The 15,404-nt window shown below is 37.3% G+C and overlaps 5 protein-coding genes across 6 annotated transcripts in view; 2 read left to right on the forward strand and 3 right to left on the reverse strand.

Annotated features, from left to right (window-relative positions):
- Positions 1-387, reverse strand: part of LOC129240650 (BCL2/adenovirus E1B 19 kDa protein-interacting protein 3) — a 48,693-nt gene extending 48,306 nt beyond the window's left edge. For both annotated transcript variants that reach the window (XM_054876578.1, XM_054876577.1), the window contains exon 1: positions 32-387. The gene's annotated coding sequence lies outside the window, so the exon portion shown is untranslated. The remainder of the gene's footprint in view (positions 1-31) is intronic.
- Positions 388-1,277: 890 nt separating this feature from the next.
- LOC129240095 (endoplasmic reticulum-Golgi intermediate compartment protein 3) lies at positions 1,278-4,375 on the forward strand. Its single transcript, XM_054875601.1, has 7 exons — positions 1,278-1,596; positions 1,662-1,820; positions 1,885-2,080; positions 2,144-2,303; positions 2,363-2,543; positions 3,665-3,866; positions 3,927-4,375. Exons 1-7 carry the CDS (start codon positions 1,509-1,511, stop codon positions 4,060-4,062), a joined length of 1,122 nt encoding a protein of 373 aa, XP_054731576.1. The 5' UTR covers positions 1,278-1,508; the 3' UTR covers positions 4,063-4,375.
- Positions 2,735-3,501, reverse strand: LOC129240096 (reactive oxygen species modulator 1). Its single transcript, XM_054875602.1, has 2 exons — positions 3,117-3,501; positions 2,735-2,996 (listed from the first exon to the last, which is right to left on the reverse strand). The coding sequence occupies exons 1-2, from the start codon at positions 3,251-3,253 to the stop codon at positions 2,888-2,890; spliced, it is 246 nt and encodes an 81-aa protein (XP_054731577.1). The 5' UTR covers positions 3,254-3,501; the 3' UTR covers positions 2,735-2,887.
- A 37-nt stretch (positions 4,376-4,412) lies between the features above and the next one.
- On the reverse strand, positions 4,413-6,485 carry LOC129240094 (U4/U6 small nuclear ribonucleoprotein Prp31). Its single transcript, XM_054875600.1, has 7 exons — positions 6,300-6,485; positions 5,961-6,237; positions 5,690-5,894; positions 5,369-5,623; positions 5,237-5,309; positions 4,891-5,181; positions 4,413-4,831 (listed from the first exon to the last, which is right to left on the reverse strand). Exons 1-7 carry the CDS (start codon positions 6,369-6,371, stop codon positions 4,496-4,498), a joined length of 1,509 nt encoding a protein of 502 aa, XP_054731575.1. The 5' UTR covers positions 6,372-6,485; the 3' UTR covers positions 4,413-4,495.
- A 1,939-nt stretch (positions 6,486-8,424) lies between these two features.
- Positions 8,425-12,963, forward strand: LOC129240097 (probable DNA mismatch repair protein Msh6). Its single transcript, XM_054875603.1, has 12 exons — positions 8,425-9,011; positions 9,069-9,374; positions 9,448-9,660; positions 9,720-9,914; positions 9,972-10,106; positions 10,170-11,105; positions 11,180-11,476; positions 11,563-11,967; positions 12,039-12,216; positions 12,278-12,429; positions 12,501-12,656; positions 12,723-12,963. Exons 1-12 carry the CDS (start codon positions 8,538-8,540, stop codon positions 12,855-12,857), a joined length of 3,582 nt encoding a protein of 1,193 aa, XP_054731578.1. The 5' UTR covers positions 8,425-8,537; the 3' UTR covers positions 12,858-12,963.
- Positions 12,964-15,404: the final 2,441 nt, after the last annotated feature.

Here is a 15,404-nt window from a genome sequence, read left to right on the forward strand (position 1 = left end):
TTTGTAATGAGAAGGAAAAGAAAATAATTACCTTATGGGTAAGGCGACTTATTCTAATTTTATATTAAACTGCGTGTGAAAAAATTCTCTGGATTTTCAAACAATTAACTTTTCTTATGGTTAACTGCTTTTCAACTATCTACAATCGCATTTAATCGCCTGCCGTATTTTTTAATGTGAAAAACTTTGCTCTCCTTTATTTAGCAGGCGCTTGCGAGGAGCAATTATTTCACAAAAGTTATGCTTATATTGCAATTTTTCTATTTTGTATCGTAAATTCCCAATAATTTCCTTAATGCGTTTTAAACAAATGCGTTCAGTGCGAACGATAGTTTCCCTGGACAAATGAAGATATTTTCACAAAATGTAACCGTTCGCGGCGAACGAATGACAACGAATGACACAAAGCAGCGATTTACGAAAAGAACGAGCAACATTTGGCGGAAATGCTGCCACTATAAAAAACAAAAACATTGGCGGAATACCGGAGGCACATAATTGGTTCTTGGGGGCACCACTACTCACGGCGTTACCTAATGAAATTGGTGCAAAAACAAAATTTAGCGTGTAAACAAAAATCATTATTCAATCAATAAAATAATAATAATCATGAATAAAAATGTAAAATTTAGGCTGAATTTTAAATTTTCCTCCTTCAATATTATGGTGGTATTACACTGGTGACGTAATAAGAGCAGTACCAAAGGGCATTCATCAAAAGTGGTGGCACTACACCAACAAAAATGTTCTGAACATTTGATTGTCAAAGTAAAGTATTGAGAAACTAGAAATCAAATAATGAATTCGTCTTGTTTCATTATAAGCTGACAGCCACATGGACACAGCGAAAGAAAAAGAACAAATCAGCTGATTTACCAACACCACCTTTAATAGGTTTGCCTTGAGCAGTACGGAAGAATTGACATTGCCTTTTTGGAAGTGTATGCCTCTTAGATTTTCTAAAAGGCAAAAATTAAATGACGGTTTTTGGACGGCATGACCTTCTATATTCTGTTTACCTTATACAATAAGTTCTTGGGTATAAGGGTAACGATATTTCACTCGAAGAAAACAATATTACCATTGAGTTATTACGCTAAAACACAACTAATTTGATATATATGATGGCGTTTGGGTAATAAATGCGATAGTTTTTGACTATTGCAAGAATGTTCAGAAATAAATTGGGAAAATTTGGTTTAATTTTGAAATAGGGATCCAAAAATACAACCCTTTTTATTCTTTTTCTAATGACATACGTAAATATACATACAGATCTACAAAACAGTAAATTGGCAGATGAAACAACGAGCAAAATAACAAACGTGCAGTTTTTTAATCCAGCGCAGCAATTTTATTCTGACTATTTCACTACTTAAAAATGCTTAATGTGACAAATCTTTAGGAAAATCGCAGGTTATTAAAAACTGAAGCCCGCCAATAGAAGTAGGATTTCGCGGCCTTTAGAACTTGTATAGCATTACGCAGCGTTGGAACGACGGTGAAAGATGAAAATCGCGGATGTGCTCCGCCGGTTGGATGCATATCCACGTACACTTGAGGATTTTAGCGTTCGTACCGTGAGTGGTGCGGCAGGTAATGAAAAATGACGCGTTGTAGATAATAACGATTACTAATTTGTATTTTAATACGCATTGCAGTTACTTTAATCAGCACCACCATCATAGTTATACTGATTTTCCTTGAATGTGTTGCATATATGCGCCCGAATCTCAATGAAGAGCTGTTTGTAGACACTACACGCAATCACAAGCTACGCATCAATTTGGACCTAACAATACACAATTTAGCGTGTAGTTGTAAGTAACGACTTGTTTTTTTTTTAATAATTATACTTGATTTTTTTTTTCTGTTTTGTCGCAGATGTGTCATTAGACGCAATGGACTCTTCAGGTGACCAACATCTGCGTGTTGATCATGATATATTCAAGCATCGTTTGGATTTACAGGGTAATCCCTTGAAAGAAACCGAGCCAATAAAAGAAATTGTTGCTGTATCGCCCTCAAACAAAAATGCCACTTGCGGTAGCTGCTATGGTGCTGAATATAATAGCACACAGTGCGTTCATAAGTATGTGCTTGAATTATTTATGTTATTCAGTTTTGTTTTTTTTTATTGTAGGTGCTGTAACACCTGTGAAGAGGTTTTAGATGCTTATCGTCAACGCAAATGGAATGTGCAATTGGATAAAATCGAGCAATGTAAAGACCAATTCAAGCACAGTGATACAGATGCGTTTAAGGAGGGCTGTCGAGTGCAGGGGCATTTAGAAGTCAATAGGGTGTGAAAGCAAGAAAATAAAAATGGTTGATGTGCTCTCTAAAAATTTATCAATTTCAGATGGCCGGTAGTTTTCACATAGCGCCTGGCAACAGTTTCTCCATACGCAATTTTCATATACATGACTTCCAATTTACCGACGTGAAGCTGGACCACACAATTAACCACCTGTCCTTTGGCGATAAAATTGAGTTCGCAAAGACACATCCGCTCGATGGACTGCACGTTAAGTCAGATAAATGTAAGTAAAAACAAGAAACTATACTTTAAAAAGTAGTTAAGTGGTGAAACAATCATAAACAAAATAAGATAGTGGGCGGTCTTTCTTTTTTTATAGTTTGATTCCAAAAGTATTGTCCTTCGCGCGCTATTAAATTATTCTATCACGATTGATATATTGATATTGGATTATTCTATCACCATACAAATACGTAATTTTTCAAAAATATTTATTATGGCGATATGCGCACACAATCCAATATATGTTTATAGGGTAAAATTACGTTCATAAAGTTATTAACTATAATATAGAATTAAGAAAAAAAAATCCGAAAATATGTTGGCTTTGCCAAACCGCTTTTCCTTTTAGCAACGTATGCCTGTCCCGATAGCCATAAAAGTGCCAAATGTGCCTCCACCTTGTAACATCACTTTTCCCACATTGTTTATTAGCTCGCGACCACGCAAACCGTATCTGTAAGAATATATAAATTAATCAATTTATTAAATTACATTAATGAAAGTGCCACATTTGAGACATCCATTATGTAATTAAAGTTGCATCAGCAGCTTTACATTCCGACACATTACTCACCGCAAAGCAGAAAAGCCGCCAAAAAGCGCTCCACTTGCCATGCCCACACAGAAACCAATCGTGAATCCTGTCTTCATTTTATCAAAACATGAAGGGCCTTGTGCTTGGCCATAAACTCCGCTAGGCAATGCTGGCATTGTACTTTTGAGATAATGTGCTTGTTTTCAATATATAGTATTTACTATTTTTTTGATTCACAAACGCTTAATTTCGCATATGCTAGACTAAAAGTCCTTAACTTCCTTTAGACGCAAGGATATGCGTTGGTTTCGATCGATTTTACTGTTTCTAGAATTTTTTCCCATGCGAATTACATGCGATTTCGCGTTTTGCCGTTTGGGTTTTTCTTAATGGAGTAAATGTCAAAATCGGTATTGTTAAAAGGCAGCGAATATGTTGAAAAGCAAATGCAATTGACAGACCTAGCAGCGCCCTCTAGTAGTGAAACATAGCATTTTTAACGGAAAAAAAGAAGCACAGGAAGTTGAAAAGTTTGGTTATTCACGTTAAATTGTATTATTTATTTTCACTTTATGGTTTCATTGTAGCTGTGAAAAGTGAAATGTACAATTACTATTTAAAAATTGTGCCTACCATGTATGTGAAAGCCTACAGCCCGCCCATACACACCAATCAGTTTTCGGTGACGCGATACAAAAAAGACTTGTCCAACAAGGAGCGTGGTATGCCAGGTATATTCTTCAGTTATGAACTATCGCCACTGATGGTGAAGTACGAGGAGAAGCAAAGGTAGCACGCAAATTTTTGATTACTATTAATTTAAATTACATATGCTTCCTATTATTACAGGTCCTTTGGTCACTTTGCAACAAATTGTTGTTCCATAATTGGTGGCGTTTTTACAGTTGCCGGAATCATTGCAGTCTTCCTGAATAATTCATTAGAAGCACTGCAACGAAAATTGGAAATAGGCAAACTGAGTTAACAATACACACTCCGCGTATATTATCTTTCAACAGTCATTTCAAATTAATTACAAAAATTCATCAGAGTGCAGATTATTGTTATTAAATACTTACAACTTGGCTTTTACATTTTTATATGTGTATACCCATGTATGTATGTTTGTAAATGTATGGAATCTCATGTGCACATTCCGGTGCAAATTCTAACTGTAGAATCTCGCCATTGTAATAAGCATAGCTTTTATATAAATATTTAATTTTTTTATGACAATTTCTATTTCAGATTTGATTTGTGCTTTTATTCTTTCAAGCTATTCCTTTTTGCATATTTCTTGCTGAGTATATTACATATATGTATGTAAAGAATGTATTAACTTATCGAAAGCTATACACTTTATTTTAGCCAAAATTGCAATATATAATATTTAATTAAATAATTTTTCTTTTATTATTTTATGTGGTGCGCTTGCCTACAGAAATGAAACCAGACGTATTTGAAAAATATTTGGCATTTTTCTCAGTTTGCGATATCTCAGCTGCTTGGGGATTTACGATTTCCAGTCCCTGCAGTGGTGTGAAGGCAACACTTGAAGCTGTACCGGAAATTTGTCGCTTTACAGTAGTGCTGCCACCATAGACCTGTTGCTTCTGCAGATTCTTTTGTAGCGTTTTGCTAATACGAACTTTAGTCTTCTCATCTACTTGTGGCAAACGTATGCGACCTGTGCCAGTTTTGCCAATGGTGCCGCGAGAATAGCCCAGATCCTCCTGGTAGGCATCCTCTTCGATCTAAAAAAAAGATTCACTTTAGTTTTTAAGTTAATTTTAACCTAAAATCAATTTCTTACATCACCAAAGTTCATACGATTCGCTTGTTTTCGGAATTCTGTGAGCGCATAGCGCTCCTTCATTTTGCGCACGCGCTTGCCACCACGTTTTTTCTTGCTGCCCTCAATCGGCTTGGAGAGTGGCTTGATAAATTTGACTGGCGGTGGTTCTTGCAGTTTATCCAACTTTTTTTCAATATCCTCCTTAAACTTTAAGCCAACTTCGCCGTGTACACTTTCGTGGCAAGCATCAACGCGAGCAGCAAGTACTGCCTTGGCGGCAACTAAGCGCGCTGCTTTGCGACGAAGATCCTGTAAATTTGGGACTTTAGCTGGCTAAGTGACTATCTAATACATTTATACTCACCGGTGCTGTATCTTGCACAATCTGCGAGAAGTAAACATAGCCTGTATGGGGTAGCATTTGCGTTTTCGAGAAGCTGTAAATAATTTTTTATTAGCAATGACATAGTTATAATCACTAAAATGAAATGTATACCCTGCTAAAGTTTTCTTCTGAGATCCCAATACTTGCACATTACAAGCAGGCATTTTGGATAGCTTCGTTAATCCACCAGCTATGCCCAACAGCTTTGCAGCAGTCGAGGCGCCTACAATCATCGACAAATTGGGTGCAATAAAGGTCATGCGACTTTCCACATATTCGTAAATTTGCAATTTGAAGTTATTTAAATCAATTGCCATTTCACAGGCCTCATCAATTTGTGCCTTTTCGAAAGGCGTAAGTACAGTACTGAAGGGAAAAGGGTAATTTATGATGAATGTTTAACTTATATTTCGTTTTTGTTTCTTTTCTTACCCCTGCGTTGTCGAAGCTGTTACGGAAACAATCATAATTGTGGCTTGCGTTAGAATGGCTTGTAACTTCTCATTATTCTTTACTTGTTCGAGGTCATTGCCCAACTCTTTCACGGCGTACAAATATTCAATTTCACCAACAATTAAGGAATCCAGTTCGGGAAACCGTTTTTGGTACTTTTCTTTTGTAAATTTATGAATAATTGCTAATAAATCCAAAAACAGTTATAGCCTCATATCGATCGATATATATTTTGGTATGTAATACTTACAAATTTCATTATCAATATCAACCGCAATCGCATTGGCTTCGACTATAAGTTGATATTCTGGGTCCGATTCAACATTTCCTAGCATCTCTGCAGCGGTCCGGTGTCTGCTGCTGTACTGTTCGATTTGTTTTAGCACATACTGCAGGCGCTCGGAGTCTCGCAGTTTGCAAAGGTCTCGCACGGACTGCACTTGAACATCAACTTCCATAAGATTAGCCTGTTGTTTAAGCTTTTCTGTCATTTCTTGTGCCTTTGCTTCCTCCTCATCCTCATCCAACTGCAAAAGAAGAAATCAGTTGTGCCATTGCAGCTTAATACATTTGGAACTATTGTACTCACATTTTGCAGCTCATCCAAGTCATTGTCATTGTCTTCCTCGAGATCAGCTAGTAGTTCATCGGCTAAAGACATTTTTGCAAGTTTCTATTTCAGAATTTTCAAGTATTAATAAAACTGAAATTTACGACGTCCAAAAAAGTAGAAAATCGTTTACAATGCGTTGTTTGACAGCTACTAATCAATCAGCTGAGTAACAACAGTGAAAAAGTGTAAATATAAACATAATATAACCGAGCTGCCAACCATCTCTAATTTAATCGCGTGGAGAAATAAATCATTTATGAAAGGCAAATTTACACACATTTATGATCATTTAGTTTAGTATAAATAAAGCATTATCGGATTTAGTACTATTCCGCATGAACAATTTTACTACAAGTATAATGATTTATTTAATGAAACTTGGTGAAGATCTTAGGGAGTGGTTTCTGAATAGCCTTTATAACTCATAACATTCCGAAAAGGGAAACATTTAGTATAATGTAACATGCTTTGAAAAAAAGGTTATAAGGGAAGGATAGAGGGGTGTATCGCCATCTTAAAACTGAAAACCGTACCCTCCGGAGGCTTATAGTTTTTAAGTAATTTATTGTTAAAGTTGTGTAATTTAGCGAAAAGTTGGTGTCACCAGACACCTGAAATAAGAACGAAGTTTGGATGCAGACATGTTTAGTTTGTAAATCTGCAATATTTTTTGCTTTAGTTTAGAATTGAGAAACATTTTCAAAAATACAAACATATAAAATTGAATTTTACGGGAGCGTCGAACTTTTTTCGCGTGGTTTTGCAATTATTTCACTTCAAAGTGCCTTTGGGAGCTTCACTATAATTTGGCACATTATAGCATATTTTTTTTAACTTCACTTAAATTCACAAAATATACGGTCACACGCGTGTTTTTATTTGTTTTTATATTTACTTGTATTCAATTTCCAGAATAATAATTAATTGGAATTAACAACAATATTGCGTTACCGGTTGCCTGCAAATGAAAATAAAAATATGAGCAAAAATGTATTTCAAAAAGTATTTTAGTTCAGTGTTGATGACGGGGATGGGGATTATTGTGCCTCCATAATTTTAATTTAACTGGTAATCTTTTTAAAATGCCGCCGAAGGCCGCCCACTTGGAAAGGAGTTGCACGCAAAAATATTGTGGATAGCCTAGCCGAAGTTCTACGGGTTATTTTTTTTAAGTGCTGCCGAAGGTCGCCTGCGCGAAAAGGAGGCCTATGCAGAAACTCTACAAATTAACCAACGCACTGTAGTTAACGTCTCTGTAAAATTGTACCTGCACCAACTTTGTTCTTTTTTTAGGTATCTGGCAACACTCGCCTTTCGGAAAATTACACAATTTTAAAAATAAATTACTTGAAAACTGTAAGCATCCGGTGGCTTGCAGTTTTATGCTGGGGATACACTTCTCTATCCTCCTTAACATATTTTTTTTTTAAATTAATTAATTAATGTTTTTTTTACTTTTAATGTTCATTATATAAAAACCTTGTCATAGATTGATGTAATTCAGTGAAAAATATAGAGGGTTATCAGATTGGAGGTACTTTTTCCAATAGGGGGTTTTTGACAATGTAACAGTGAATGGCGAACGCTTTGATTCCAACAAGACGGCGCTACTTGGCGTACAGCCTGTGAAATAATGGATTTACTGCGACGTCGTTTCGGTCAGAAATTTATCTGTCATCTCAAAAGAGTGGATTGGCCACCAAGATCGTGTAATGTCATATCTTTGGACTTTTATTTGGGGGAGTATGTAAAGTCTTAATGCTTTGCCGGCCATCAGCTTCGATTGAGACATTATAAGCTAATATTACTAAAGTTGATCACGACATACCGACCGAAGTCCTCCAGCGAGTTATTTAAAATTGGTGTTTGCGGATGTCCGAAATACGGCGCAGTTACAGCCAATATTTGAAGGGGATTATTAAAAAAAAATATTTCGTGAATGGTTCTACACAAAAATAATAAAGATTGCCCAATCTTCAAATTGAATTCGTTGTTTTATTTTTAATTTAAAATTCGATACCTCTAAATTGATTACCCTTTAACTTGGTCATAGTTGTTTTAGCGGGATATCACTGTAGTGCAAAAATTCAAATGTCACAAATTGCGCGGGCGCAATGCGAAAATAGAGGAAAATAAAACAAAATACTTGGCGTCGCTTTTTGCAGGAAGAAAATTTATTCCGAGTTTGTAGTATTCATTTAATTTTAAAGAGAAATGTCGAAGAAATTAAATAAAAGTGGTAGTGCTGGTGGTAGCAGTACGCCGAGTAATACCCTTTTTAAGTATTTTTCGCGCTCGCCGGCTACAGCAGAAAAGAAGAAAATTCCTAGAATACCCAGTGAGGAAGATTCAAAAAATTTAAGCAAAGATGTGAGAAAGGAGAACTTGGAGAATGGGCGCAGTTTTGATGAAGAACCTTCAGCTAAGCGAAAACTTGAGATAGACCTCAACCATTCTCGGAGTAATAAAATGGATTTAGATGATGATGAGGATGAGGATATTACCATTAAACGTTCCAAGAATAAAAGACAACGCATATTCGATTCTGATGATGAAGAAGGCATTAAACCAACAGTAAAAGCAAAAAAGGAAGATGATGATAAAGCTGATTATAAGCCAAGTGATGAGGATGACGAAGATAGTAGTGACGACCAAGACGTGTCGGTAACAAAAGACACATTTTCGAAAGTAAGTATACACTTTTAAAAATCTTTGCAATAATGACTACTTTAATAAGTATTTTAGAAAAGTGATGAACCTAAACAAAAAAAACCTAAATTAGAAAAGGGCAGTTTTATGGAAAAGTTGGCGTCATTGCAAGCCTCAGCAACTATAACAGACACGAAGACTGCTGCAAAGAATGATGCTAAATATGAGAAGATTGTGTGCACCACTTCCACATTAGATGAGCCTGTAGTTTGGCCACACCAAAAGCTCGATTTCTTGCAGCCCAACAATATAAAAGACAAGCAAGGCAGGCGCCCTGATCATCCAGACTATGATCCCACAACACTCTATGTACCTGAGAAGTACTTGAATTCGTTATCGCCGGTTTGTTGTATCGAAGACGAAATTTTACAGCTTTACCTTAATGTTTGCATATCTTTTTTTACCCTTTTTTCAGGGTGTACGCCAATGGTGGATATTAAAATCTGATAACTATGACTGTGTGCTCTTCTTTAAAGTTGGCAAATTCTATGAGCTATATCACATGGACGCAGAAATAGGTGTACAGGAGCTGGGATTTGTATATATGCGCGGAGAATTCGCGCATTCCGGTTCGCCAGAAGTGAGTTTTGACAAGATGTCTAGTATACTGGTCGACCGTGGTTACAAGGTAAATATGACCATGCAAGAATTTCTGTATATTCAAGCCGAAAAAAATGCATGCTTTAGGTGGCGCGCGTTGAGCAAACTGAAACCACGGACATGATGAGCGAGCGTTGCAAAAAGACAAAAGCCACAAAGTTCGACAAGGTAGTACGTCGTGAGATTTGTCAGATATCCAATCGTGGCACCCAGGTATTCGGCACACAATGTCAGATAACGCCACATCATCAGCCAAATTATATGTTAGCTGTGGTTGAAAAGGTAGTGACTTCTTTGAATTGTTTCCGTAGTATTTTTTATTTTGTATTATAATTAAAGAACGAGTCCAGTTGTAGTAAATATGGAGTTTGCTATGTGGATACATCGATCGGTGACTTTTATATTGGCGAATTTGAGGATGACAAAAATGGTTCGCGTCTGTTAACTTTGCTTTCGCATCACATGCCAGTCTTGGTACGCAATTAAAAATGTTGGTAATAAAAATATGAGTAAAATATATGCCGCCTCTCCTTACAGCTTCTTTATGAGCGCGGCTCGCTTTCCGAGCGTACACAAGAGATCTTCCGTACAATGCTTTCAGCTATACTCAAAGATCCCTTGCCTGCCAATGGCTCTAAAGTGTGCAGCGCAGAGAAGACGCTGAAACACTTCGCCGAAAATTATTACGCAAAAATGTCAGACGACAAAAATAGTGCTGACAATTGGCCATTGGCGTTGCGTACGATGCAATCTGAATCTGACCATTTAGGTTTAACGCCACGAGATGACTGCAAGTTAGCATTGAAGGCACTGGGGCAATGCGTTATGTATTTAAAGCGTTGTCAACTTGAGGAAAAGGTGCTACCAATGGCACGTTATCACCTTTACACGCCACCAGACATGTTAAATGAGTCGACGAAAGCTGGAAAGCCGCAGTTGGCTCAGCAACAGACGGCACGTCGCCGCCACATGGTTATCGATGCGACCACCCTTGCTAATCTGCGCATCACCGGGGAAGAGTATTCGTTACAAGCCACGCTGGATAATTGCTGTACAAAATTCGGCAAACGTTTGCTTCACCATTGGATTTGCTCGCCCAGCTGCGAGTTAGATGTGATTGTGGAACGACAGCAAGCTATTACTGAATTGGTTAAACATGCCATGGTGTTGCAGGACTTACGCGCTTTATTGGCGCCAATGCCTGATTTTGAAAGACATCTGGCGCAGATACATTTGTTCGGCAATAAGCGTATCTCAGAAGGTCATCCAGATGGGCGTGCCATTCTTTTCGAAGAAAAGTTATATAATAAGAAAAAAATACAAAATTTTATCGGCATACTAAAGGGTTTTACTGCCCTTATGGAGATACCAACGCTCTTAGGAGGATTTGAATCACCACTCATGAAGCGTTTAACACAGTTGCAGCCAACCGGCGTCTTTCCGGATATGGCAGAACAATTAGAATTTTTCAAGGTAGTATTTCAAACTACTTCAACTGCTTAAGGTCAATAGTTTTACAATAATCCTTAAATTTTTTTTTATTAAAGAATGCCTTTGACCATGAAACAGGTGCAAAGACCGGCGTAATTGCACCCGAGCAGGGTGTGGATGCAGATTACGATGAGGTATTGGAGAAAATCAATAGCATAAACGCTACATTTAAAGACTACCTCACTGAGCAAGAGAAATTCTTTGGGTGCCGTCTTACACCTGGTGGCGAGAAAAATCGCTTCCAGTTGGAGGTGCCAGAAAATGCAGCTAGGAAGGCGGGCAAAGCCTACCAATTGGAAGGTCAGAGAAAAGGTAACAAGCCAGTGCGACGTTTCTCGACAAATGAAACACGGGTAGGTCACCAATACCATCATAACTGATATTACTACATAAACTGAAAAAAGATAAACTCGTCGCATTTACACTTTTAATTTTGTAGTCACTTGTAAAGCAATTGCAAAACGCTGAGCTGGAACGTGATGCCATACTAAAAGATTTAGCAAGACGTATATTTGAGAAATTCTCCAATCACTATGAACTCTGGAAGCAATGTTGTGATTGTGTGGCAAATCTTGATGTCTTAGCCTCGTTAACAGAGTACGCACGCGGGCAGCAAGTAATCTGTGTGCCAGAATTGCAAGAGCAAAATGCCGACCAGCAGCCATTCGTTGACATTGCAGAAGGCTATCATCCGTGCGCACCTGTTGACACATTCATACCAAATGGCATCACTCTAGGCACAGGTGAAACACCAGCACCACTCTCAATACTTACAGGACCTAATATGGGTGGCAAGAGTACGCTAATGCGGCAAGTTGGCTTACTGGTGGTGATGGCACAAATTGTAAGTTGAAGAATATTAAATGCTTTTGAAATGTTATTAAATACCAAATCTATGTCGTGTTTTTACTCAAGGGCGCTCATGTGCCAGCAGCACATTGCCGCATGTCACTTGTCGATCGTATCTTTACGCGCTTGGGTGCACAAGATGATATCATGGCTGGCCAGAGCACATTCCTAGTGGAATTAAATGAGACCTCACTGATTTTGAAGCATGCTACTGTCAACAGCCTAGTGCTGCTGGACGAGCTGGGTATGCCGGAAGATATATGTTTAATAGTGTTATACTTTACAACAAATTTCAATTAAAACAGGTCGCGGTACTGCCACCTATGATGGCACTGCTATAGCAGCGTCGGTAGTCAACTATCTTGCTGACTTGAAGAGTCGTACACTTTTCTCCACACACTACCACAATCTTATCGAATACTTCCATAAAGATACGCGCATCACATTGGGCCATATGGTGAGCTATACTCGTATATTCGTACTAATTGATTTGCTAATTTTTCTATTTCTACTGTTGTTGGCTTGTAGGCTTGCATGGTAGAAAATGAGGATACTGAAGATCCGACTCAAGAAACGGTAACTTTCCTATATAAGTATACGGCCGGTGCTTGCCCCAAGTCGTATGGCTTCAATGCGGCTAAACTGGCTGGCATGCCGCAGCCAATTATAAAACGTGCCTATGAGGTGTGCTTTTTGATTACGCTAAACTATTTTTGTAAACTTTTGTGTTTATTATTTTTAAAATTTCAGCTTTCTAAACGCGTAGAGGCTATCGCTTTGAGGCGCAAGATTTTATCTAAAGTCGTTGCTGGTGCTGGCAATAAATGCAGTGATTTAAAGGAGATGAGAAATTTACTTTTGCAGCTAAAGAGCTGTCGTGTTTAAGCGCTTCGTTTGTGCTGAATGTTGCGCTGAAATGATTTGTTTGTTTGTTGAATTCATCTTATACATGTTTCCAATTACTTAAAAATATATACACATACATACCACACTTTGTTGCATACTCAAAACTGTTCTTTTTGTTTTAAAATAACGGAGATTTTCTTATTTAACCCTTTTCTATCATTCGACGGCATAATCCGATAACAAAAACTCTCTTATAACCAAGAGCGGGATAGTTCACGAGAACAAAAACTCTTTTACAGAGAGGATCCAGTTCAGAGATATTGATAGAGATCAGCCGTAGCTCCTTTCGAAATAAAAATTAATACTAAGTCTTAAAATACAATTAATAATATGTGTACAAATTTTTAGATCAATAAATTTTAAAGTTTTCTCAGAAAAAAATCTGGAAAATTGGTTTTTTTCGGTCTTCTAACTGCATATAGCCCCTTAACTGATATGGCTTCGGCTGATTTTTTTCCATCGCTCGAATTACTACTTCGAGACACAGGTTCTCAGCTGATGAAAAACACAAAAGAGAATAAGCGGCGAAAAGTGAAGTCAATTCCGGAAAATGCCTTTGAAAAATGTTTTGGGGATTTTTTATTCGTTGGCATAAGGGCGATATTTCAGAAGGGATCCAACTTAAAGGCGAACCAACAAATTTGAATGAATAGTAAATATTTCGTATCAACGCCTTACTTCCCGTGCTATTTTGACATGCACAGGGTGGCACAAAATTAATAACCCATCGGAAGATTTACACTTCTCCAAATGGCGCCGTAGTCAATCATACATTCTGTCAGAAAAGTACCGGGAATTGTTCAAAAAACCACAAAATAATTGTTTAATCATAAACATTTACATATTTTGTCGTGTTCAAAATAGGCTCCATTCGAAGCAACACACATATGCCAACGATTAGTCCAGTCACCAAAGCATCTTTTAACCCTAGAACACACACCCAGAAAATACTACGTAAACACACACCCGGGATACGTTTATACCCGGGACCTTATTTTGCGGTTTTTTAATGCTTATTCAACCGATTTCTATGATTTTTTTTTTTTGAAATGTATATTTTAATATATAACAAGTATTTTGTCTTTCGTTTCATTCGAATATTCCTACTGGTTCCAGCGATATGGGCAAATAAAGTCAGGGCATGCAACAGTGGATTTTTGTTTTTGTTGTTGTCCTGATAAATGCAAAACAAAATAATATAATTTATAATAATATACTTGTAGAGTAACAACGAATACACATTTTGGTTTTTATTTCATTGAAATATTCTACCTGGTTCAAAAGATATGTGCAAAAAGGTCGCGCAAGGTATGGGTACGTAGGTAGCAAATACACTGGTATAACTAGTTTTTGTATTTTATATGCAGCTGCAAGGGTTGTTTTCACACGAGGTGTTGTTATAAATGCTGCCTGTTGATATTTTCATTATTGTTTTGGTGCTCAAAAGTGTAAGAAGTGAAAATATAAGTGAAAAAAAAATAAATATAACTGAAACTATAAATAACTGGATACGAAATGACTTCAAGAAGAAACGAATATTTATCAAGTGCAGCATATAGAAGGTAAAAAATGTAAAATAAGCAACAATGTAAACATATACTAATTTTTTTTATTATGCAGGCTAACTGAGGAACAGCGAGAATCATATATACAATCTTTATTTGATGAAATTTGTGACGATGACGCTCCCTATGACTTTGACTCAGAAGATGAAGAAGAAATTCAATTGAATGACATTGAAATTGCTGATGACGATGCTGAAGTTTCGCAAAGTGCCGCAGAAGTATTACCTGATTATGCAGACTATGAGGATGATGAAGAAGACGATGAAGAAGAAGTAGAAGAAAATAATGAATTACCTGCTAGTGGCGAAAAATTTGTTGCACGAGTGGATGAAACAACCAAATGTAAGTCGTCAGGTACTCAGACAAAATATTATAAGAGAACGTTCTGGACCAGCTAGATGCACTGAAATGTTGTCAATAGAGCAAACATTCGAATGTTTCCTCAACGTTGAAATGGCTGATATAATTATGCGCCACACAAATAAGTTAGCAAAAGAAACTTATAATGCTTACAACAATGCGCATCCAAACACAACTCCTAAGTCATGGACGCCTGTGTCAATAACAGAGCTGTATGCATTTTTTGGCATACTTATTATGACTGGTGCGAACCATAGCAATGGAGAACATGTTCGAGATTTATGGAGCGTCAAAAACTATCCTTTATATCGCGCCACAGTGGGAGTCAACCGTTTCTGTTCGATATTGCGGTTCCTAAGATTTGACGATAAAAACACTCGTGCAACACGCTTACTAACTGATAAAGCAGCACCGATCAGTGAGTTGTGGACGATGATGAACAATAATCTTGCTGCACATTACAAGCCCAGCTCATGCTTGACGATTAATGAACAATTATTTCCTTACCGTGGACGCACACGGTTTACGCAGTACATACCGTCAAAACCTGCTAAATATGGTGTCAAGGTTTGGTGGATTTGCGATGCCACAAATGCATATC

The sequence above is a fragment of the Anastrepha obliqua genome, chromosome 3, assembly GCF_027943255.1.
Source record: "Anastrepha obliqua isolate idAnaObli1 chromosome 3, idAnaObli1_1.0, whole genome shotgun sequence".
NCBI classification, from domain to species: Eukaryota; Metazoa; Arthropoda; class Insecta; order Diptera; family Tephritidae; genus Anastrepha; species Anastrepha obliqua.